This window comes from Strix aluco, chromosome 2, assembly GCF_031877795.1.
Source record: "Strix aluco isolate bStrAlu1 chromosome 2, bStrAlu1.hap1, whole genome shotgun sequence".
Classification (NCBI taxonomy): Eukaryota; Metazoa; Chordata; class Aves; order Strigiformes; family Strigidae; genus Strix; species Strix aluco.
In genome coordinates, this window is record NC_133932.1 from 45,807,619 (window position 1) to 45,834,022 (window position 26,404).

The 26,404-nt window shown below is 35.2% G+C and overlaps 1 protein-coding gene across 10 annotated transcripts in view; it reads left to right on the forward strand.

Moving 5' to 3' along the window:
* Positions 1-26,404, forward strand: part of DMD (dystrophin) — a 1,148,563-nt gene that overhangs the window by 678,227 nt on the left and 443,932 nt on the right. For all 10 annotated transcript variants that reach the window (XM_074814589.1, XM_074814586.1, XM_074814591.1 and 7 more), the window contains one exon: positions 26,045-26,220. In XM_074814589.1, the coding sequence (XP_074670690.1) occupies positions 26,045-26,220 (176 nt within the window). The remainder of the gene's footprint in view (positions 1-26,044; positions 26,221-26,404) is intronic.

Genomic DNA, 26,404 nt, shown 5'->3' on the forward strand with positions numbered 1-26,404 from the left:
ATTGCTATTGGTTATTGTATGTCTTCATTGATAGTTATTACACTGTACCTAATTTTTCTCTTTCCCAAAAAGAACCACCACACCTGACTGAAGCAATACACAGAACAGAACCAAAAAAATTAAGGGTATAGCACAATTTTTGTATTTCAGATTGCAAAAAGTAAACTGAGTCAAGAAACATCAGAGATAAAGATCCCTGGATTTTATTTTTTTTTTTTTTTCACAGTTTTGGAAGAAAAATAAAGCAAACTTGTCAAACCCTTGTTCTAATGTGGGACAGAATAGACAGAACAGAATAATACATTTGTGTATCTAATTTAAAATATTTCCAGTCAATCTGTGGTATTCTGTGTTGCAGGACATACTATTAAAGCATATGTGTAGCTGTTAAATGGGTTAGACAATTGTAATCTATTATCAACTACTTCTGAAATTACATCAAATCTTATGCTTCAGCATGTAAACTACTTCTAATAGTTGGAGGGACATACTTTTAACCCCTTTGGAGTGTTTTGGTTTTTTTTTTTTTTTTTTTTTGTTGAATAGTACAGTCCACCTCTCTACAGATTTTGAGAATGGGAGCTGCAAGAAGAAAGACAGCAGGCCAACTAAAGACTTTGGGAAAACATTTCTAATTCTTCTTTTTTAGTTTCTCTGTCCATATTTAAAATGAGGATATTGAAATCCTATCAGAACTGGATGCATAGGAATTTTATAATTTTTCTACAATTGTGAGCATCCATGCTTTTGAAATAATCCATTATTTTTAAAGTAATGGCACACTGTATATCTATTCTATAATATAAAATGTAATATAAAATCAAATACTGTGATAACAGATGTATCTTCTAATGCATGAAGATTGATTGCTGTGATTAGTTATGTCCTCATATGCATTCAATTTTATTCAGGAAAAATTGATAAACTCAAATACTGCTTAAATTTTTAAATGGGCTGTTTTCATTCCTGATATACTACCACCACCTCTTTTCATAATAATAGATTTGCTCTCATTCAGAAGTGAAATTACATGGAGTATATTTTAGAAGGGGGGGGGGGAAATTTGTCTTATCTTGAAAAAACTCCATGACATCCAATCAACCAAAATAAAATCAAAGCTTAAAAAAACCCCTTCAGATTTCCATTTTTGTTTTTACGGAGCAAAGTTGACTGTCAGTGTGGATCCCACATATTTATCCAGAGGAAAATCTGGAATTTAGGGATGGTTAGGTGGGTGTTTAAAAAATTCTCTTAAGTCTGCCCTGTGGATGCAAGTAAAAGATCTGAAGCATATCATAAGACCTTCAAAAGTTCTGTACTGTGGCTGTTCCATGTAAGATCTTCTCACTCTCACTTAAAGGATCCTCCAATCCTAGCAGCAGCTAATATCAGAAGGGTTCAGAGTGTATTTTAGGTCCCTCAGCTTTCTCTTGCTGTTATGGTGAACAACTTTGCTATGTTTCTTTCTTCTTGGAACCACATACAAAAAAAGAACAGCATAATTTATGCCTTAATTATTTTACTTATCAAGGAATTGCTTATATAAGTCTAGTATTTTTCCAGTTATTTTAAAACACTATTATTAATTTTCCAAGTAATTATTTTTGAATGGAAACAATGAAGTCTAAAAAATTTTACATATAAAGAAAAAAAGCAAACATCATTGGGAAGAAAGTGTATTTAAAGCATGAGCAAGCAGGTCGTGAGTAGCACAAATAACGCAGATGCGTTTCCTGGAACTCAACACAGACTCCACCTATGAGCTAAAATTACCTCCAATTTCTTTCCTGCAAGATGTTTACTCTCGTCTCACAAAACCCCTCCATTAAGCCCTTGTCCCCTAACTATGGAACAGCCAAGAGGAAGCATATGCTGTCCTTATTTTAAGTGGAGTGGGATTTGACTGAGTAGCTGCTGGTATCATAAAGTATAAAATTATTGCTCTCATGCTACAGTCTTTGTTTCTGTTGGGAGGTAATTGATTTGAGCTGTCTTCTAGTAGCATACCATCAATGTTTATGTAATATGTGGGAATCAAATTATCTTGTGGACATTGTCATTTTTCTGATGTGGTTGAAATGGGCCAGTGCACCCAGAAATGACTGGTGCCAAAGTGATCACTGGGAGATGGCTGGAAATAAGAAAAAATTGCATATGTCTCGTTTGTTTAGGAAACTCATAAATGTGTGTCTGTAATTATTTAGAATAGGTTCATATAGGTAATGTGTATTTGTTACCAAGTGGCATTCTTTGAATATCTTTTCAGTGGTAAATTTCTGTGTTGAGAAGCTGCATGTGTTGCATTTCTGTACTTAAATTAATATAATATCTCTAGAATAAATATATTGGGGGAAAAAAAGCATTTTGATTTCCTATCAATGCAGGAAGGATAAACTAGTAAAATGAAAGATGTCTTTAAACCATTTTATTAAAAGGAGCATGTAGGCACTTAGACACTCTTCTTATTCTGGAATAAGAGTACCAGTCAACTGGAAAAATGAAAAAGAATTAGAAAAAAAAATATGGACATATTTTGCGTTTGGTTAACCAGAATGGCTTGTAAGCTAACTTTTAAACTAAGGAGGATAGCCTTTTGAGAACAAAAAGACCTGTTTCTTCTGGGCCTAATTATAAAACACAGTCATGTCCTTGCATGTAGTTTTGTAAACTATTCTTGATTTGTCACCAAAGGGTCTTAAAAATGCTTTAGTGTTAACAGAGACAGGCAGGAAAAGAAGATTTGTTACTTAAAGTGAATTTCAACATCAGCTCACATAGTACTTCATAAAGGTTTGAAAATTTGAGATGACTACTTAATTTCTTTTGAATTAATTAATATCTAGATTTCACCAAGGATTAGAAGTACCATGTGGAATTGTTAAAATTATGCCAATCATATTAATTCTGAGTAATAGCTGGAAGATAATAGCAACATCATGATGGGTCTATGGATGCAAAAGAGCATCAAGTCTCCAATCTAACAAATGTTTAAATCTGTGCAAAGTACAATACTGCCTACTGAGGTTTCAAATCATATTCAGCCACTTCAGTACCTGATTCAAGGGTCCTGCTGTCACATGATGTTTTATATATTTGAAGTTTGTTATAGAGAATGTAACATGCTATTTCAAAATATACTTCTCTCTAACTAGATAAACAATGGTAATATTTTGGTGGTCATGTGATATTTTTAATCTACATACAATGAAAAACATGTTTGGTGCTCAGCAAATAGTGAAAGAGACAGTTCAAGTCCTAAGTAACTGATAAAATAAGCTATACACATGTTCCAGAGAAAAGACACACAGTGAAACAGAATCAGTTATTGATAATAGTGGATATACTTTGTGCAGATTTAGAGGTTTTATTTGATTTTCTTTTTCTGAGTATTAAAATGCCATTTCATATAGGCTCATTGAGGCTAGTGGCTGTTTCAGCCTCAATATCATAAGGACTTGAGTTTTCTTAGCAACAGTGATTAAAGTTCACAGAATCACAGAATCGTCTAGGTTGGAAAAGATCTTGAAGATCATCCAGTCCAACCATTAACCTAACATTGACAGTTCCCAACTACACCATATCCCTAAGCGCTATGTCAACCCGACTCTTAAACACCTCCAGGGATGGGGACTCTACCACTTCCCTGGGCAGCCCATTCCAATGCCTAACAACCCATTCTGTAAAGAAATACTTCCTAATATCTAGTCTAAACCTTCCCTGGCACAACTTGAGGCCATTACCTCTTGTCCTGTCATTTATTACTTGGTTAAAGAGGCTCATCCCCAGCTCTCTGCAACCTCCTTTCAGGTAGCTGTAGAGGGCGATGAGGTCTCCCCTCAGCCTCCTCTTCTCCAGACTAAACAGCCCCAGTTCCCTCAGCCACTCCTCGTACAACCTGTGCTCCAGACCCTTCACCAGCTTCGCTGCCCTTCTCTGGACACGCTCGAGTAATTCAATGTCCTTTTTGTAGTGAGGGGCCCAAAACTGAACACAGTAATCGAGGTGCGGCCTCACCAGTGCCGAGTACAGGGGTAAGATCACTTCCCTGTCCCCGCTGGCCACGCTATTGCTGATACAAGCCAGGATACCGTTGGCCTTCTTGGCCACCTGGGCACCCTGCTGGCTCATGTTCAGCCAGCTGTCAATCAACACCCCCAGGTCCCTCTCTGACTGGCAGCTCTCCAGCCACTCCTCCCCAAGCCTGTAGCGCTGCTGGGGGTTGTTGTGGCCCAAGTGCAGCACCCGGCATTTGGCCTTATTGAAACTCATATGTATGTCCAACCTAGTTATTTATAGTCCATTGTGAAATGTCCCAAGTGTGAGACAGCTATAAAAAAGTTAACATATGCTATAAAGATTGTATAGCCACTACAAGTATACCATATCTAGATTCAGGACAGACACTGACAATAATCAGTATTACCTATATTTTGATGTTAATAGATGGATATCAGCTCTCCTATCCATTTGTCTTTTTGAGGACATATCAGAGCTGATCATGAGTTATTGCTTCCTTTGCTAAATGCTGTTGCAGGTATTTCTGAAGGGTAACATAAAAAACCCAAAATCCCCAACAAAAAAAATCCCCTTCCTCTGCTGAATTCTTTAAATAAGGAATCATGAATGGATTATTCTGTCCTCAGTCAATATACACATTCAATCTGGAAGAAACAGGTACCTATACCATATACTTTGTCCCATACAGCAATGAGAACATCGATGTGTTTGTGCCATCCTGGAGCAAAATGAATACAAAAAGAGTAAAAGCTGGTGTTGCACACCAGAAAGATTCAGGTACAGTGGCCACTGGACGGAATGTGGAAAAGGTTGTTCGCTTAAAAAAACGCACGACCAAACCAGATCAGTTCAGCCAGCAACCTAGCCTTAGATTTCTCATAGATGCTGAGCTCTTTTCTAGCAGTAGTTGCTAGTAGCACATCCTCTCAGGTGCGGATTGCTGCAGGAATGTCTGATTCTGACATAACTGCAGTTAGATGTTCTGTATTATTCTCTTGCCCAGGCAATAGCAAAGCTGTCTACTGAGCCACAGAGGTGTTAGCCAACCGTTCAGTTCAACCAATACTACACAGAGCACTGCAGCCCATCTCCACAGCATCTGCAAACAGAACAGCCTTCTCTTCCATTCTCTACATAAGTACATACATGATATCTATTGCATGTAAAGCAAAATTCGGTTATTATCTGGCTTCAAGGCATGTAGTGGTTTGGGGTCAGGATACAAGAAAGATCATCATGCTGTAGAATGAGAGGTGAAGATGACTGTTATATGACAGCTGTGATGCAGCAAAATAGCATGGCAAGATTGCAGTATTAAAGAATGTATGCTTATATAGACATAAGAATTAGAGAATGGTATATAATTATGTGTACTCTTAAGTGTGTATACAAATATATCTATATGCATACACGCATATGAGTTCTCCTTGCAAAGTAGAAAAGACAAAGAAACAGGATTGAGCACAGCTAATTTAAAACACTTTTTGAAAGGTGTCCATGTACTTTGGGTATGAGAACTGCTTAAGAATCAGCCTGGAGAAGAGGGACTTGGAAACCTGAAGGTTAAACACATAGACAAGTTTAAATACTCTCAGGTACTTTTAATATGCTAATTTAAAATAATAATGCTTTAACCAGCAAATATTCAATAAGCTGATGAGACAGATCATTTCATTGTGTAGTGAACTTAATAAAAATGTTCTCTGAGAAGCTAATTGCCTACTGGTAAATTGCTGTTTAAGTAAGACTTGCTGTTGCAAGAGAATTAATAACATCCTACACCAGTCCCAGTGTTTTTAAGATTCCCTGTGTACTGTATCTGATAATGTATTATGCAGGTAGAATGCTTTACCATACTAGACGGTGATGTGTATAGCTATATTGTCCTTCGAGACTAGTTCGCATGCAGTTGCTGGTATCACACTGTTCAGCAGCCTGCTGCAGATAAGAATGAGTGATGATGCCCTAGATTTTAATGGAAATTTTAGAGCGCGTGCAGCGGTAGGGTGCAGTCTTCAGCAGAGAAAAACGAGCTGACTTGCAGGCATGAGGGGTCATCAAGAAAGATAAAGAAATAGGACATGTACTCCAGGCTAGGCAAGGCTTTTTAAAGGATATTATGGAAATGAGGAAGAACTAATTTAATTTTTATAATGTCACTCCATTTAACTTTAAAATACAAGGTCAAGGTACTGTGTTTTTAGTAATGATTAAAGATTTGGGATGGAACTGTTGAATGTTTATGTGGCAAAGACTGAATGTGACAGAGAACTGAGTTTTGAAGCATCAGAATTTTGTAGCAGCTCCTTCCAAAACCACATTAGAGACAAAGAGAAATTTGATAACCCCTTTCATTTTCATCCTGGCAGTCAAATTTCCTTAAGAAACTTCTCTTTAAAGTTAGCTTGATGCCCAAGCAGTAATATATCTTGTTTTTACATAAAGTCTATAAAAATTACACTAATAACGTAGCTGGTCTCAAAACAGCTCCCTATACAATAAAGTCTCAATGCTTCTGTTCCTAGTGTAACCTGATTTACCCATTAGATGTGAGACTTTACAATGCATCAGATTTGCGATACTGTCAGGACTTCCTGAAATTATGATGAATTGATTGAATTTTTACTCCAAACCCTCATGCAAACATTTTATTTTTAATGAGAAAAGATGATGCTGTATCTCTCCTGCATAAACACATAAAAATAAAAACTGGGCTGTGAATTTTCCAGATGAGCTCATGTTAGAAGAGAGGAACAACATAGATATGGGAAAATATTTTAACTTTTCTTACTTTCTTCTCTCTCTAAAGACAGAACAAATTCTTAATGGGTCTTCATGTTATAAATAAATAATTAAATGTGCAAGGTATGAATGGTGAGTTCCCTTTCCAAAGAAATACATTCTCTTCCTGTTGAGTCTCTCATAGAACTACCTACACAAGGCTAGTGTGATGGAGAGTGTTTTGGGCAGCTCTGAGGAGTATACAGTTTGTACCTGAGCCAGTCAGTTTGCAGTTAGGTTGTCTGTGTCTGCATCGTACTACAACTGTTACAACCGCCTAGTAGACTCACCTGGAGAGGCTTTAACCACAACTTTGTTTAATACGGATTGCAGTTACTTAGTGTAATCGAGTCCTTCTGATCAGGTCTAGTGAGTTATCTTCTTTTTTTTTTCCCCACTTTAAATGAGCCTGCTTTTTGAAGCAGCCATCCTCCAAAGCCTAATAATAATAGTTTTCTTTCCCCCTGCTATTTTCTATTGTATGCTAATTTTAACTATGATTGTCACCAGATTGTCACACAGATTTTATGAAAATCCTCTCTAGCTCTTAGGAGTTCCAAGCCATAGCTACCACATAATTTCGTTTGTGCCTTTATGCTGAGCATAATAGATTAGCAGTGGTGCAAAGTAGTGTGTAATAATGACTATTCAGTCCGTTACAGGTTCTCTTGACTAGCCCTATTTGTCAAGGGATTCTGGTTTCACATAGATCTTATTTCAGCCAAAAATAGGAAGTTCAAAGACAAGCAACATAACTCTAAGAAGCTGATTGGATGTTTTTCAAACATCCAGAAAGTTTTGAAATTTGACAGCATCTTATTTATTTTGATTCAATTCATCCTCTCTTAATCTTCAACCTCAATATCAAGGTTGTGATACAGATTTCTTGAATAAAGGTGGGGAGGAGGGAAGAAATTGTGTGTTGGGACAAGAGAGGGAAATAGAAGATAAGTAGAACAGGTCTGCCAGTCAGTCAGAACTCCCGTGAGGCTGCATATTGGGGCAGTATGCCACACACCTAAACTTAGCTCTTATTTTTGAAGTATGTCTGTCACAATTAACAGTAGTCTTTTTTTTTTTTCTGTAGTGAAGGTACTAGTGCAATCAAGGGATAGGGGATTGCTTGTGTGTTTAAGCACTGTCTCTAAATGCCTGTGAGCAGATTCATAATCACCTACTAAGAGACAGTGCTTCTGTGAAGAACAACTGATGCTAGCTAATGTTATTTCTTAAAAGTGTTTCTTATACTGTAATTATAGGTTACTTTTCAGAAAACAACTTTATGCTGGCTACCTACTAAGTGATAGGAAAATGTATGGGAATGGCTGAGAGAGATGATAGTCATAAAGACAAAATAAATGCATTTAACAGAAGAGGTAAAAAGGATCTCTGAGGTTTAAAAAAAAAGCTTAAAAAATTATGTACCTTGATTTTTTCTTAAGAAATGTGGCTAACAATATATATTTAAAAAGTTGAGTAATAGGACAAGGGACAGAAGTTTGAACATTTTAATATCAATATTCAGAGGTTAAAATTGAAATAAACGTAACCAGAAAGTACCAGCAATGCTAAAAATCAGGCTTCTTTATATTTTCAGTTATGTCACTTCAACAGGACAAGCCTGAGATGTCTAGATTTAAGAGGAACATACATTTAAAAACTTTAGGAAAGAGGTATTAATCATGGTAACACTGTACCATTCTTCTGTATCTAAATACAGAAACACCATTTTGGTACAAATACTTTGTTACATCAGTATAAAATAGAAGTGTGACATTTCAAAGCTTATGCACTGCATGCATGAGTAGAACTTTCATTAAACTCGTATAAATTTACTTCTATGTAATTTTTTTAGCAGTAGGGAATTTTGAAAATATAGTCAGTGTTGGAAATGAGCTTTTGAAAATAGGTTATAGAAAATAAAAACAAAGGTAAAAGTCCTAATTTTGCTATTCTGTTTTCTTAAATATGCACAAACAAAAATTTATAAACCCTTGCCTAGATCTTCAGTGAAGAAATAAGCATGGCAGTGACTTGAACCAAGCAATTCCGTTGCTTGTTGTGTTTGGTTTTTTTGTTTTGTTTCAAAGGGAGTGCGTGTGTTTCTGAATTATTAATGGTAAATTTCTGTAAAATGTAGTTTAAACTTCAGAACTATATACTATTGTACACAACACATTAACACGTTTGGTACAAACTATTAATGTAAATGAGAAAGCAGCACAAATATACTTACTCTAACCAACTTTTCCAGAGAAGAAAATAGGCCTGCATATGTGTTAACACAATGAGTCATGGGTGTGAAAGATACTTGCTTTTCATCTGTGTCCCAATTTTTGTTCCTAGCTATATCTAGAGTTTTCTGAGATCAATGAAAAGAGTGGTTTGTCTTTAAAGCTTGATTTATTTACATGCTATTTTTAGCTTAGCTGAAGTCCTATCAAAAAGAGACATCTCAAATCTCAGTAAGGGTAAGACCAAGAAAGTCACAGAAAAAGGGATGACCATACTGTTGTGCTTTTATGTCTTGTGAATATATTGCTCTTGCTTTCCCTGGCAAGATCTTTTCATGCTGCCTAACAGATAAAATAAAGGTATAGCAATGGAAATGAGGTGTAAAAGAGAAGATAATATTTAAAGACAGGAGAGGTAGGGGTATGATGTTATAATTCAATGTATTTTTTTCCATTTTCAGCTAAAGTAAAGATAACTTCTTGTCTTCCACTACCAAGTAAACTCTCACTGATTCAGAATTATTCAAATGATTCAAACCCCACACTTATTTAAATAGGAAAAACCAGCTCATCTCTCTTTGTTAGACTTAAAACTCTGAATTGCACTACATTTACAGTGATTCAAGGAGTAGGTTGAGCAGAATAATTCCACACACACACACACACCCTCCCCGGGGGCTCTAAGTGGAGGACTTACAAGAGAATGCACATTTCTGTGAGTAGAAGTTCCCTTTTTCTCTTACAAATTCTATAAGTGATTTATAATAAGCATTTTCCATCAAGAAAACGGCAACAACACTGTCCTTGGTCGAGGATAGCTTTCTGAAACACTTATTTTATATTTATAAATCTCTTTCTTATCATGCTCTCCTTTTACAGTTCAAAACACTTCACTTGAAACACTTTCTTTTTGTCTGACTTAAGTTTCTAATGTAGATCATGTACACTGAGAAAAAGTATTTTAAGCACGTTCTCTGTCTAAAGGAATTTTGTTGTCTAGTGTCTCTAGAGTATCTTGAAAAGTGTACATTATTTACAAAAGCTGTGTTCTCATTTAAAATCCCATTGCGTTATGAATGTTATCACTGACAACCCTTCTGGGAAGTATCCTTCTGCCATCATTCCTGTGTGGTTATTTACCCAGACAAATAGATATCGTCTTGATTCACCACTAGAAGAATGAATTATGTAACTTCAGTCTTTGCAGATTTTCTGTGGACTAACACATTATTTTTCACTGGTATCAGGAATTGGGAAAATTTAAAAAACAAACACACACAAGAAATTGATTTTTGTCATCATTTGTACTTCATGTAATCCTCTTTAGTTCTATACCCTTCAGAAAACAGAGTGTCTAGAATAAGGAAAAGTGGTGGTCTCATTCTTCTGAAAGCTGTGACTAAATCATATTTTACCTTTTATTCTGTCTTATGAATGTCCAATTTCACATAAAAGAAACTGTTCAGGATGTCAGTGAATTCAGACTCCTCACACCTCCATTTGAGGTAACTGTTTCTTTTCTCACCAGAACTCACTTTCTTCCTATCTGAGGGTTCGTGTTGTCTTCATAAGACATTTTTATATCAAGGATAATCAGCAGTGTCCTTAATTGGGAAATAACCAAGATTTAGAGTATAACTATAATGCAAAGTGAAACACCTGAGATGCCTCAAGACTAGCTCTCATAGAAACAAGTATATGCTCAGGATATTCTCAAGTGTTCTGGCATGTAAAACAACAACAAAGAAAATCTCAGTGTAGGTTTTTGGCAATAACAATAGATTTAGTTTTGCTTTTAATTATATCCTTTGTTTCCTTTTCTGTCTGGTCACTGGGATGATGCATTTTAGTTGATGTGTTAATTTGTACAAACTCATGAAATGTTTTGATGGGCTAGTATTTATCCTGGCTTCCTATCTGTCTTTATGCAAAGAGATTATTTACATCTCTTTCACGTTTTCTGTTTTCTGATACAGCAATTAATTAAAAGAAAACACTTTAATTTCACTCAAGAATATGTATATAAGAACTACAGATTTAATAATTATGAAGGTTTATGCATTTTCAGGTGGCAGCTTCATAACAATGTTTTATTGTGAGACTATAACTCCTGACTGACTCAAAGTAGGAGATTTCTGTACAAAAAACCCCGTCCTTAACGCTCTTGAAAAACAGAGAGCAGACAAGCCACAAAGAGGTGGCATGTGAACCTTAGGTGAGCCGTTCTTCCTGCAAGACTCCCAGAAGTATGAGCCTCGTGCATAGATGAGTGCCTCCGGCCTCCCTGAGCACAGAGAGAGGGTCAGAGTTCTGCTGTAAGCACTCCCCTCCCTTTCTGTTTTTTCTGGCACTGCTGAACTGGGAGGAGGACTTGGAGAGATTTTTCAGCCTGTTTTCCCAAGTAAATCGAGTTTATGAGATTTCATTGTCTGTCTTCAGTCTGTCTTGAAGTTCCTACAAGCCTTAGAACATCAGTAGCTGGGAAGGACATGACTCAATGATGGTACTGAATGAGAGAGAGAGAAGCAGAGGTCAAAAGTTAAATGTTCCCTTGAGTAGCAACCCACCAGCTAAGAATTGAATGAATCTTGGTCCAGGACTATCGCAAGTGAGAGAGGTGGAAGAGCTGGAGCTGTTTTAATGTGGGAGGGATGGGAGATATAGAGGACAAGGAGAGCAAAAACCTGTATTAGCTCCATTCTTAGGTAATGATTGAGGTTGTGGTTTTTTTCCTGCCTTCCCTATAGCAGTTTAGTGTAGATGAGATAGACAGTCTGAAGGATAGGTGGGCTGTTGTATAGGTAGTGCATTTCAAATTGTTGTGAGGTGTCTCACAGAGATACTGTTCTGTGCGTAGGGCAGTTCCTGGCAAGTCGTGTGGAGGTCTTTCCTGGGGAGCTGAAGAGTTTTGGTATAGCGATAAGATCTATTCCTTACCCTTCAAACCTTGCATGAGAGTAAAGCGCTAACCTTTCAAATGTGAGCTGAAGGAGAAATGTGTGGCTGTTGTCATGCATACATTGGATTTTTAAATAAGGAAATATTATGAATTATTGCCAGATAGACCTCTCTGAACTCCTTTTAAGAACTATCAAACTGAATCCCATATTTGATTTTCTTTTTCATGCCCAGAAAAATTGTTTATTGTGGCAGATTCTCTAAGGCATGCATGCTCAATCCCGTAGCTGCTAGTGCTTCTGCAGAAAAAGAGAAATAGAGAAGTAGATTTTATATCTAAACAAATATTTTTATTTTATGTTAAGGTTAAAATTTAATGGTCAGCCTTCTGCACAAGCTATACAGTGTATACAGTGTATTAGGTATGCAGTGTCATTGTGGATTGAAGAAAAATACTTTTTTTTAATGTTAAAAATGACCAGAATTATGAATGAAGCAGAATTATGTGCAGTTAGAAAAATATCTTGGTCAGAATTATTCAGGAAACTGTAAACACTTAATTCTGCTCAAAATATTTCTGGAATATGCTACATACAGTTTGATTTATTCTCATTTTTTAAGGGAAAAAATCAGTTTTGAAGGCTGCATAGAACATCTGATTTGTCTCTCCTGTTTCCTAGTGATTTATTAAATTATTAGCAATATCTAGTTTTATCTAACTTCTTAAGTGGGATTTTAGTGATTTATTGACTGACTTTGAGAAATTCTGTAGATCTTTTGCCCTTCAGCTAGAAATCAATATATTAATTTTGAACCAGAATAAACTTGGCTGCCATTGACAACCATTTTCTCCTGCTGTGAGAGGTGCTGCAATACAGAAAATAACTTTATTGCTTCTATTTAAATTTTGAGTAGATCTCTAGCATAGTATTATTTCTGGTGACATTTTTGTGTGCTTATTCCTATTGTATTATTTTTAGTATAGATGCAAAATAAGTACAATAAATCATTTGTGTATGTGGACTCATTGTTAAACTCATCTTGGGAGATACTGTTATGTATTAGAAGACAGGACTCCTTTTTTTGTAGTGAAACTTACTTTTCATTTAGATTTTTTTTGAAGGGTTGAACTGAAGGTTTCTACCTGTCCCAGTTCTTTGACGGGATGTAGTGTGCTTTTGTCATCTTATGATTATAAAACGTAATAATTTAAACCATCTAAGATCATATTGTCACTAAAAATAATTATTTATTTGAAAATGAAGTATTTGTTTAAAAGTAAAATTAAATATTGTGATTGAAACTATGTCCCAGCATAAAAATTCACTGTAAAATTTAAGTGTAGAAATTTATGAATAGAATTGGAACTCCACAAAATTCCCTAAATAAAATCAATTTTTTTGGTAAAAAGCAGTGGTTTTCATGTGTGTAGCATCCTGCAGATAAAATTAGAAGGTAGTGATCAATATTATCTATTATTATAACACTATTACAAACTGAATTCACACTTTATTAAAATAATCTAGTGTTAATATCTAGTATTAATGTAGCCTGGCATATTGCTTTCATTCTCAGATGATACCACAGATAGTGATTGGATATCATAATAATGAGTTGTAAATAGCACTGGTTTAATCATGCCTCATCCTTTCTAAACATGGAAAACTGTACTCATGACTATGCTTAGTTATTAAAGTTTTAGAAATTTGGAAGCAGACATTATACATTACCCTTAGAAACCAAAAAGAAGTCTGATTTTTACTTAATTTGGTATGTGTCTTCCCCATGCAATGTTACTTGACAGAAGTACAAGGCTTTTTTTCCCCAAAGCCACTTTGCTGGAACCCTGTTCAGAGTATTACAGAGTGCTCTCAGCACCCATGAGCCAGGGAAGCTGAACACGTTAAACAACTTACAACTTCACGTTTCTGCTTCATACATCTCTATGGGTGAAATCTCTAGTAAACCACCATAACTTCATTAAATATTTCAGTAGAGAAAAAAATGTAAACAATCTTTTTTTCATTTGTGTTTGTAACAAGTCTATGAAATAGTGACACATATTCAGAAAGAGAAGTAATGTTTCTTGAATTACTATTCAGGCCTAGGTTTTTTTGCTTCCTGGGTCCCCATCCTTAGCCTGGCATTCCTCTGATCTCAACACATATTTCTCTCAGATTTGTTACAACTATTTCAATATTACCTCTGGTTGAAGAGGTGAGAGCACCAAACTTGAAGTTAATTGTTGTCCAGTGGAGAGTACCTAGTGCCCATCACAGTTGATTTTATTTTAGTGGAATCATTGCTTGTTGATAAAGTGCTTAATGTATTGCTTTGTTGCCGAAAGAAAGAAGAAAAAGAAAATATTTTTATTTCTAAGCCTTGATGTTTAAAACTCAGCCTGCTTCTCTTCACCTAAAAGATCAGGATGTCAAGATGCATGTTTTTCACTGAAAGTAAATTTTCTAATAAACATATTGATTCATATTTTGAAAATGTGGTGCTGTGCTGAGAAAAATATATTAGCATTAAATATGCAATGAACATCAGTTCCTGAAAGTCTTACTATGTTTATAATATCAACTACTTTGAAGCAAGCTGATGAATTTAGCAATCAGAAATTAAATTATGGAAATATGTAAATCAGATATCCCTTGAGTAACAACACTGGCATGCTTAGGAAAGCATTTGAATTAATGAAAGATCAGACCCCAAATGCTATAATTATGCTCTGAAGAAGGAATAAGATGGATACCCAGGCTAAGTCTATTAGATACTGAAGAAAATAGAGTGTAGCAGGGGTAGAGAAACACCCCTGTGGTTATTGTAGGGAGTAAAGCCAGTCTCCTTAAATTAATATGACTCAATTGGGACAGAAAGCCTCTCCTCAGCACTATAAGAGCTGAAGCAACAGCTCTGAGAAATCCAGAGTTGGTGGAGATATGAAAGGCAAAGGAAGGACCAGCAAAATCAAAACAGAGGAAGAAAGAAGATGACATGATAGCTGCTTACAAACCAGTTGGTTTGTCAGTTTGTCATCTGTCCCTTGCCACTGACATTCTCCCACCAGTTAGCCTTGTTCAGAGGCTTGGGGCAAATGCTGCCTTAATGGTGACAGGAGGAGGAGAAGTAGAAGGTGGACAAATAATTCTGGCTGCCAAAATCCTCTGCTAAGTTATTTGGTAGAGATTTTTGGGTCTGTCTTAAGGTCAAGATGGTTGACCTTATGCTATATTATACTTCTAGTGCAAGGCAGGGAAATAACTTTGCTGCTATAATCAGGTTTTTTCCTCTTTTTTTTTTTAAAAAAAAAAAAAAAGAAAAAAAAAAGAAAACCAAAAACAAACTAGTGTTTCTGCTGGCTTCTCTTATTTTGTTCTGTTTTTAACCTAATTGTAATTTCAGGCAATATTTGAGTCTTGCCTAAATTATCTCGTTGAAGCAGTACCTGTGGTTTGTTCATATTGCTGTAATGCAAAGCCATAATGCAACGATGTATAACAGGTAAATTAAGTGAGGTTGTACATGGTACATACCTAATACCATTTTACTTGCTTTGTACTTGAAGCTCTCTGTACATAAACAGTTGTAAGCTTAAACTGACTCATCCTCTTACCTATCATGGTAATTCTCCACAACTGGGAAGCCTCTTTTGCAGGCTGGATATGGCCCAGGATACATTTGTTCCTTTATGACTTGCTACAGTTGCAGTCAAGTCAGTGTACACTGACCACTAGTCCAAATCCTTTTGCTATTATTTTTTCTTACAAGCAGCCACAACATGATTATTGGTGGGTCTTCCTCTCTTATCTGATATGTGACTGATTTTGCACAGTTTCCATAGAATAAAAAAGTATATGGAAACATTTCTCATGCCTGTCAATTTTTTTTTTTTTTAAATATTAGTGATGTAGAATAAATACGCACAGATTTTCTGATTGAAAAAAACCCGTATATACTCTTTTAACTTGCTTTGAAATGAAGTGTGGAAGATGTGGATGAAAACTCAGAAAGTGAAGGTTATATAAATAGTCTCCCAAATGCTTGAAGGGGGCAATATCTGCAGTAGTTTGTCTTAAAGGAGGCTATAAATGACCAGCACTAGAGAGTCAATACATATATAGTTTGTTCAGTATTTCCAGTCTGCTACTTTTATGTAACAGGTGGTTGTTGTTTTTTCATAGCAAGAGGCACTGACAAATGGCAATCTAGTAATTTAAAAAGAAAGAGGTAATATATAACAGCTTAAATATCATGACTGAAAGGAAAACAGGATGCTGAGGAATACATACTCATTCCAGTGTTGCTCAGTTAAAGGCTAGGGGTGGTACTTTCAAGGTGTAGATTCCAGAGGAAAGCAACTTGAAGCTTTCTAGTTTTTGAAGCACAGCAGGTATATAGGAAATAACTTGTCTTATGCAAGAGTATGGATATTTTTGTAAGAACTGGAAAAGCTGTGAAATCGTAAAAGTGTAATAACTATCTTTTTAATTGAAGAAAAATCACTTGATTTAAATATGGCAGAAAATTAAGAACTGTGTTCACGTTGCATTGAAATAAAATCACTTGGCTAAAAAAACTGGCCTGATATTAAGGTAATGCCATCAGTATTACTGATGTCCTTGAAAACTTAAGAATAGGCTATGTTTGAAGAAACTAGGCCATGTTGTTATTTTTAATATACTGGGACATATTATGTGAGTGGTTTGATTTGTGATAGCTGGAAGGAGATTGAAGGTGGAGGACACATTTTTTCTTATCATTGACATTGTTTGCTCAGTTACAACTTTGCAGAGCAGGTAAAATATCAAAATGTTGTAAATACCAGAAATTGCAAATGAAACATGGTATCAAGTCAGGCCATAGTCCCAACTTAGTACTATTATGTGTAGAGGTGAATGGAAAAGTTGTTTGACAGAGGCTTGTCTTTACATTTTGGTGCTACATCAATATGGAAATTAACATATTTCAGTCTTATACATGCGTGCTACAAAATCAGTGAGTAGGTTTTTGGACTTACAGTTCAATTTTATGTATTTAACCTGAGGCATTACAGTTAGTATGCAATATCAGTGGAGATTTGCAGGAAAAAAAAATTCTCTTCTTTCTCCCTGCAGTATTTCTAAATCAGTTCTAAAATTAAATTGAATTAATATACCAATGAGAAGCAACTGTGTCATTTGGGTTAGAAACACCAAACAGACCTCTGGTCATGTACTTTACAGTTTGGTACTGAAATGACTTTAATCACAATTTTGTGTCACATTACAAAGGGATGTGAAATGTAAATTTAAAGGAATATGGCCCATTTTAACAATTATATCTCACTGGAAATAATGGGAAAGAGATGTGGTTTTTTTTTAATTAATCCCCTGATGAATATAAAATCTCAAGGAATTAGTTTGATTACAAAGTTTCAGCATTTGAAGACAATGCTGTTTATCTAAATAATTTTTAATAAAATGACTAAACTGACAAGGTCACCTCTCATCTGAACCAATAATCTCTTTTTCAATGCTTCTAAGGTCCAGAGAGTGCTTTGTGACTTTTTGTCCAGGCATGGATAAAGGAGAGCAAAAACAAAACTGTAACAAACAGATTTTCGGAATGTCTTTGGTCAGGGGTAGGAGGCAGCTTTTAGAACCATAGTTACTTAGTGGTGGTAATCAGAAGGTATTCAAGAGCCAATATCAATTTATTCTAAGCTCCAAGCTGGATCATTCTGAGAAGCAAGGAAATTGACACAAAGTTGATTAATGTCTTCAAAATAGATTAATTGCAGTAGGTGTTCATGAGGGAAAATCTCAGTTTGCAAGCACTGACCTCCTCTTTCCTTTCTTACCACTGTGGATTTAAAGGTATGAGAAATTTCCATTAGAGGAAGAGACAATTTCAGGTTATCTTATTTTTATTATGGTGAACAAGTAACCAGACAAAACTTTTGCTTGATCTTATTAACCAGATTCTTACCTTGGTGAAATTCATAGTCACAAGTCCTATTGGGTGATAAATGCCTCTCAAGAATTATGAAGGATAATTCATTAAGTATTAGTAAGGACTGGAGAAGCATTTGGAGATATAGTTGATAGTAGCACAGGCAGCAGTGACAAGAACCTGGAATTACTGCAGCAAGCTGAAGTGTGAAGTTACTAGGCTATTAAAGTACAGTAGACTACTGCTTTATGAAGGACATCAGGCTAGACTGCGGAATTTGTCGAAGTAAAATACAGGAATTTCAGCATTTATGCCTTGTTTTGTGGAGAATGAATTTGTCACTGTTTCTAGAAGAAGAGGCACAGTCAAGGGATAAACTCTGGAAGTTATTAAAACTTTCAAACAGGTATGGGAATCTTTCTGATTCGTAGTTTTTAGCAGAATATGAGAAGTTGTATATCTCCATTTAATTTGTTAATATGTACAGTTGTGGAGTTGCATTTTACCCACATTTCTTTGTGTACAGTAGCAGTCATGGACCGTCAACAATGCATCTGGGGCAACACTGGATCTTGTGTTTTTCTAAATAAACAACATCAGAATATAGAAAAAATAAATAATATACAAAGGAGGATGGAATAATAGTTTCCTAAGGCTTTCCAACCATGCAGTTGGCATACCAAATCAAGCAAAATTTTTATATTCTTCATAAACTCTTTATACAAACTGTTGCTTACACCATAAATAATTCTATCAACAATTTTAGTCAAAGGGAGAATGAAATCTCCTTGTTATTTTACAATATTTATTGTTTACTCAGAAAACAGATCTGCAGCAATTTTCTTTTCCTTTGGTTTCTCATGTACAGTTCATGTACAAACCCAGCACAACTGACAAAACTCACCCAGTTCTGCTTTATATGTGGAATCTGGCCAGAGCCTACTGTTGACTCTTTCAAATGCTTCTCTTTTCACAGAGCTGATAGTAATATTCAAACCATAATAATTCCTATAATTTATGCTAAGAAGAAAACATTTTGCTATAAATTATTGTCAACTTCTTAGTAAACATTGCCTTCAACTTTTTACTGTTTTTTTGCCTCTTCCCTCTCCATCAGCTGCCCTGAGATTCCATAATTCATAATAACACAATAACAAACACAATGCACACAAAACAATGAAGATTGCATAGCTTCTTATAACAAAACAGCTAGAAAACAACAAATACTTTTTGTTGATTGTTTTAATCCTAACAAAGTGCCAGTAATGTGTCTCCAGATTAAATCAATGTGATTTAACTGCCTGGAAAATTAATTTCTTCCTTATTTCTAATAGAATCTTGAACAGAGGTACATACTCTTAATGGATAAATTAATTCTGGTAACCAAATGCTAGCAAATTGTTTTGGGGATAGTTTTCCTCCAAATGTTTGCACAGTTCTCTGATTTATATTGTTGCATCTGGATAGAAACTCTTATGTCAACCTTATGCTTTTATACAGTTTAAGGCAGAGGAGAAATTTATGTAAATGACTGAAGAATAGCACATTAACATCAAATTCAAGACTACAGATTTCTGGAAGTGGTACATAGTACCTTTACATGTTTTTAGGATCTGTAGCTTCCCCTGACTTAAGGAAAGGCAATACAATATTTTTTTTCTTAAAACATTTTGTGCCAGCTAGTGACTCTGAAAGAAATTAGCTTGTTTGTGGTATTTCTTCATGTTGCTACAGGGCTTTTCCATAACAATAAATTATTGTTAAGCATGTTTGTCTACTATAATGAAAAGAGGAAAGTGCTGGTAAGATTGCTAATAGAATAGTTTCTGATTAAGTTTAACAGTAAAATGCTATTTCATTCAGTGACAAGAGGAAATGAGATTGCATAAAGAGTTGCATGATATATATACAAGTTAACTAAAAAATAACAAATAAAGTCAAAGAAATTATGCCATTCTGGTACCCACCTAGGTAAGTGAGTAAGGACTCTGATGAATATTTAATTTACATAATATGGGGAAAGCAATTAAACTGGTTTACTTCTAATCCTCATCCACTCAGATCTTCCTCTTTTTTACTATTTTAATTAGTACCAGGAATCTATCTGAACCGATAATTTATCTTTTGGTCGTATTGGCTGGTCAGGTGTCATAAGCATTGTGAAAGGCATCAGGAAAAATGGTGGCAACTGGGGATGTGACTGTGTAACATATTTAAAATTGTTTGACAAATTGTTTAACCAATTCTATGAGTTATTTCCCTTTGTCTACAAAAAGTTTAGTTTCTCAGGAAAAAATTACATAAAGTCTAACTAAATCATGATATCGGTGATGGTAGATTAAGCAAATGTGTAGTAGTATTATCACATCATAGTTATTGAACTGTTAGTAAGTGTCCATTAAAAAAAAAAAAACACAAAAAACCTACTGTTTCAAATAAAAAAATTCTATAAAACTGAAGTACCATAACCTTTTATAATGATATATTGTTTATGTAGTAGGCAAAATTGCCTGATGTAGGATTGGATTTGACAAAATAATTTTTTGTCAGTTTTATTTGTTCTTGGCAAAATAAGGTTACTGGCAGCTCTCTTAACCAAGAAGAAGGCACAGTCAGGGCTTTAAAAAGAATATCAAATGTCGGTCAGGAACCTTTTTGGTGAGCATATTGTTCGCATTCATTTTGATAGGTAAAATACTGTGATTGAATCAACAGGGACACGTTGCTTTTCAGATGTGTGTGTTACAAGGTGATTCACAAAAATCAACCTGCTCCTCACAAAGTGCAGGCATCCTTAGGTATCTAAAACTGATACCTTCTGGAGCTTGATACATGAAAATGTCTCTAAAATCCATGGGCACAGTTGTGTAGAAATCTGTGCAGTGTAACTCTTATATGTCATTAAACTGAGCATCACTGTGTGAACAACCTGACTTCAAGGCATACAGTGGTCGTCCACATTAAGGAGAAAGTTCCTTTGACTCCTTGAATCATACAGTTCATAAAATTAAATGTATTATGGAAAGAAGATTAAAAGAAAAAAAGTGGTATAACAGTGAAAGCAAACTTAAATGGACAGAAGTCCATAAACACAAGGATAGCAACCCCCAAAACACAAAATGCTTATCTTTGTAGTGATGTGTAGCAAGCTTGCAAATAGGACTAGCTCTAGGATCTCATTGCAAGGTTTTATTGATCTTTGGTTGTAGTTAGGGGAAGGAAAGCCACAGGACTGACTAGGAGAGGGTAAAAAAGAAAAAACAGAATGAGAAATAAAATGACAATGAACAGTAAAACTACTGAGCAATTCAACAGAAAATTAATAAAAGGAAAAGCAGTATTGGAAGGAAATTTTAAAAATATGAGAGGGAAGACAAATGTGTTTAGTGTTAGATATTCTTGTTCTCTCTCTTAGGGGATTCTGACTTCATATTTATTTAAGGTATGAACTGAAAGCCATTGCAAAGATGGTAATAGAAATGTCAGTAGATTTAGGGTCTCTCAGACCTTTAATTTTCTTAGAAAAGCAACATATGATGTAATTGGAAAGTATTTTCTAAAGAAAAATAGTGTTACTAACAGCTTTTGTCAACTTTGTCACAACCAGTTGTGATTTGTTTATTGATATTCATTATACTGCATAATTATCTCAAGAACAGCTTTACAAGTCACAGAACTGCTAATATTGATGCAGAAACCTCTGAATGTTGGGAGGTACAACTGAAATAGTGTTCTACATACCAGAAATAATGCTGAAATACATGTCAGAAATAATGCTGAAAGTGTCACATTAAATTTCTTTGGGAATTTCTCCTTCCAGTTTCCCCTTTTTTCCCCCATTTCTTTTTTTTAATGTTTGATTAAAAAAAAAAAATCATAACGCAGCTGGTCTTGTGTTGTCAATAAGCTGTTGCTTCTAGGACCAGAAAGTACAAGTGAGAACAAAAATGAAAACCAATAGTGAACTAGGTCAGAGTTTTCAAGCTGATTATGTTTCTGCTACTGCAAAAACAGCCCTATTGACTTGGGTGAGGATTTTCCCTTGTTTACCACATATTTCTTTTTTGCTTCTGTTCCACCTGGAAGTTTTCTGAAAGAGTGTATATAATTTCTGATTTTAGGTAAATCTTGGAAAATAAAAAAAAAAAACCAACCAAACTATTGAAGCAAAGAAGCATCATATGAATGTCTTGGCAGTTTTAAATTATCATACTAAATTAGTTGAGATCATTATCAAAGTGTAAAATCATCTGTATGAGAGGTAAAAGTCCTTTAATATACTGCTTTTGCAATTTTTAGTCTGAGAGAATATTTAAACCTTACTTTAATGATATGGCATTCCTGGTTTACTTATGCTTGGGAATCATAAGAAAGAAAAATTGAAGTGATGGGCATTTATATTATCTGCTTTTCTTAGTAGCTAAAAATGCAACATGTTGAATACATAGAAGTATCTGCAATCCACTCAAAATTGTGATTAGCTCTGTGTGTATGAATATGATGGTCTTGTCTTTTCTGAGTTGTTTTATTTTAAATATTATATAAACGTCTCATTTTTAATCAGTTTGTTTGGTCACTCTGTTCATAAAGTGATTAGAAACTGTATAATTGCAAGTATAAGTATCTCAAACGGCCTTCTGAGTAAGCTGGGAATCCAAAGGGCAACATGCCCTTTCTCTTTGCCGTTTCTGTTTGAAGGGGTGAAATGTCAAGTGAAACTGAGAAGCTGATTCAGTGTCAATATTCCTTCTGTAGCACCATAAACTGTAAGGTTGTGGAAGGCAACTTCTGGCAGCACCTTGCCCTCATGCAGGTGTGTGGCAAGGATAGAGGGGGAATGAATAGGGAACTGTAGCTGTTGACAGGTTTTAGATACTGAATTTAAATTGTGAAAAGCACCTTTGTGGTTCATAGATCTGGGATGAGTGTGTGAAACCATGACTTTCAGCAAAACAGTTAAAAACACTTTTGCCACTTTGTACAAAAATACTTTTTAAAAAAACTTAAATGTCTTTATGGGTTGCGGTGCTTTGTGCAGTACCCAGTATCAAGAAAAATCTGATTTTTCTTAGGCCGTGGAACATCAACACATGTGTTTCCATTTAATCATGTGAAAAGTGTCAAATGCATATAGTAGTGGGAAAAAAAATAATAATTAATTGGGTTCTTTATGGTGATCTGAAATCCAGATGGCCAGACTCCTCCTCTCACATTCTGGTGGAAGTTTCACCCTTCTCCTTCCTATGCATCCTGCGCTATGTTCCCATTTTGTCATTAGGGATCATAAGTTCAAAGACCATCTCTGCCACTAAGCTACCTATTTTCTTTTTTTTAATTTATAAGACCTATTGCATGATATGCCACAGGGATAAATCAGAAAATTCCCTTGGTTAATTTTGTATCAGTTGAAATAAGTGTGGAAATCATGTAATAGTTGCTTTTTTTTTTTTTTTTTTTTTTTTTGAGTGTATGCTGTGAATGAAGGAAAAGGATTCAGCTAGAGTATTTAAATGGGCTTTTAATTATCATTTCACTTTATAATAGTATACTGACTGGTGATTATTACTGTCATTTAGAAAAGCTGGTGCAGAGATAAGCTAATTTCTAAAAATTTTAATTCTAAATATTTGGAGTTCAGGAAGTAGAATTTCCCTTCTTTGTTCTCCTTGCTTTGATGTCCTATTCCAAATGAACAGTCCTGCTGTCTTTAAGTAGAAGCTTTCTTCTGAGTTATTTTTTTCTAAGTGGTATGGATCTTAAGTTCATACAGGTACATGCAATAGTACAATTGTTTCAGGTGCCTCACTGGAAATAAGCCACTTACTGTGATGTATTTTTCCTCAGACTATACATCTTATTGTTATGATTTACCTGTGTAATGCTTCCTACTGCATAATGCAAAGAATCTAGTGCTAAAATCAATGTGAAGTGCAGTGAATGTGTACAAAAACTAGATATTCATTTTAAGCTGGACATCACCAAAACTGAGGTGTGTACTTGAAAGACCAATGACTTTTCAGCATCTCAATAATAGACAATATTTGCATTTCGCAAACTACCTGCCCATTACTGCTATTTATTCCTAATAGTGAATTATGTAGCTGAATATAACAGCCAAAGGTTGGACCAGATATTGTTGTATTAATGTGCATCACAGAAATACAAGAAAATCTGATTCCTCAGAGTAAGAGGCTTTTCTGGGTCTTTTTCTGGGTCTTAGATCTTGCAGTTTCTGCTACAATGGTATCTTAAAATCTTACATGTTCCACAGGCAAAGCAGTGGACTGGGACATTTGTGGACAGTTTGGGCCAGCTGGGAGCTTGATGTGATGTGACTGTACTGCTGTAGATTGCTAGAGTCCAGCAGAAAAAGTTTTCTCATCCTATCAAAACATAATAAAACAGTATGCAGATTACTGCAACATCACGCTCATCACAGCTACTCTTTTATTCTAAACTATGAGATGTGAAAATAGTTTGGAAAACCCGCCCAAAACAAGAATAACAGTTTTTACCAATAGGTACAAAAGACAGGAATAATTGTGGGGGAGTTCTCTTCTGTAAGAACCTAAAAGAAACTATAAGAAAACCAGCCAGAAAGTATAAGCTTAGTCAGTAAGTTAGTCAACAGTGCAAACCTTTGCCACAGCTACGACTCCTGTCCAGGACTGTGGGTAAATGCCTCAGTGGCTAGCTGACATTGACCTCTGTGCCCCAGGCTGTAGTGGTGTTGGTGTTCAAGCTGTCTGTGTCAAATTTGTGCAAAAGCTGGGATAGGGCATGCAACTGACTTGCTGCAGTTTAATGAATTAGTAGCTGGCAACTGAGGTGTGGTTGTGTTAAAACAAGTTAACTTTAAGTGTGGTTAAGTCTGTCAACTTTCAATCATAACTTCATGCCTGAAGATCTAATGGACAAGATACATTAAAAATAAAAATGCATCAGTAGTAGCTATGTTAATCTTTTACATTCCTGGAAAGCTGTATCCTGCCAATTTTAACCAGTTCATGGCCAAATTTAATTTAATGTTAATATGCAGATGTACTAACTTGCTATGTAATTTGTATTATGTGTTTAGAAAGAGAAAACAAGCAAATAATGTTGTTTCAGAGTATGATATGCTAAAATATTTGGTTTCTTCCAGAAAATGTAGATTCAGCATCTTACTTGAAAGCTCTTGTAAGTAGATAGGATTCAGACACACTTCTAGAGATTGTGAAACCTATCATAAATATGAATCCCACAGTGCAGACTGTTGAAGTTATTTCAGTGTCTGCTTATTTTAGCAGTAAACTGTTGAAAATGATTTTACACTTCCCTGCTTGTACATTTTGAGGAATTCAAGGAAAAAAGGTACTCATGCTCTACTGACGATGAAAAATATGAAAAAGTTTATTTCCATATTTATAAATATGAACTTTCTTAAGCAGGCATACAGTGTTAAAATCTAAACCACAGATTCAGAACTGTGTTGTTTTTAAACATGAGGTAAGGTAGCTACAGATATGATAGTTTTTTAATGATAAACGGTGTAGAATATGTATCCCAATGCATTTAGTAAAACTTGAAAAATGGCCTGTCCTGGTTATCTTTTGGTAGTTTTTCATTTTGTTGTGTAAGTAGAAACAATGTAGGTAATACTTTTCCTTAGAAGAGTAGTTCCCCCAACACCACCAAAAAACCCCCCAAAACCCACGAGGGAATGGATTATCAGGCTTCTCACAACTGGAGATAAACATGTTCTTTAATGAAATCAGGAGAAGTACTGAAGTCTTGGCTTTCTCGACATAGCTTATTTGGGTTGATACCTAATAGGAACTCCAAACGCTGTGCACTTTAAATTTTACAGTGTTTCATAGACTATTAAATAAACATGGTGTACACCTTTGGGGGTGTAGAATTAAATCTGTTCACAAGTTCTACTTACTAATTGATCTGCAGAATATTACTGTAATGATCTCTAACAGACAAGAATACAGGAGCAGAAAAAAGGCTGTAGAGATGCACTGAAAGGTATATGTTACAAAAACATGAGATGTCTTTCTGTCTACTTGCCTTTGGATTTTTCATTTGGAATTCAGAGGACTTTCACCTCTTTCCATCTGGACAGTATGTGATGAAGCATTTTGTTTCATGCTTCACATTTTTATGAATATGTGTATGTGTTGGGTATTTTGCAGGAGCTTCAGGATGGCATTGGGCAACAGCAAACTGTTGTCAAAACATTGAACATAACTGGTGAAGAGATTATTGAGCAGTCATCAACAGCAGATGCTAAGGTGCTGAAGGAACAACTGGAAAGTTTGAATACCCGGTGGCAGGAGATCTGCAGACAGCTGGTAGAGAAAAAAAAGAGGTAGGTTAAAAGAAAGCAAAAATATTGTGAAATTATTTTTAGTTATTTTAGATTTACTTCTGGTTTAAATGTTCAAAGGTGCAACTCAACTCTCAATGGAGTTTTCATATTCATATTCATATTCATAATGAATTATCAGCAATTAAATTTCACATCCACCATCATCTATTTACTTCTTCTTTTC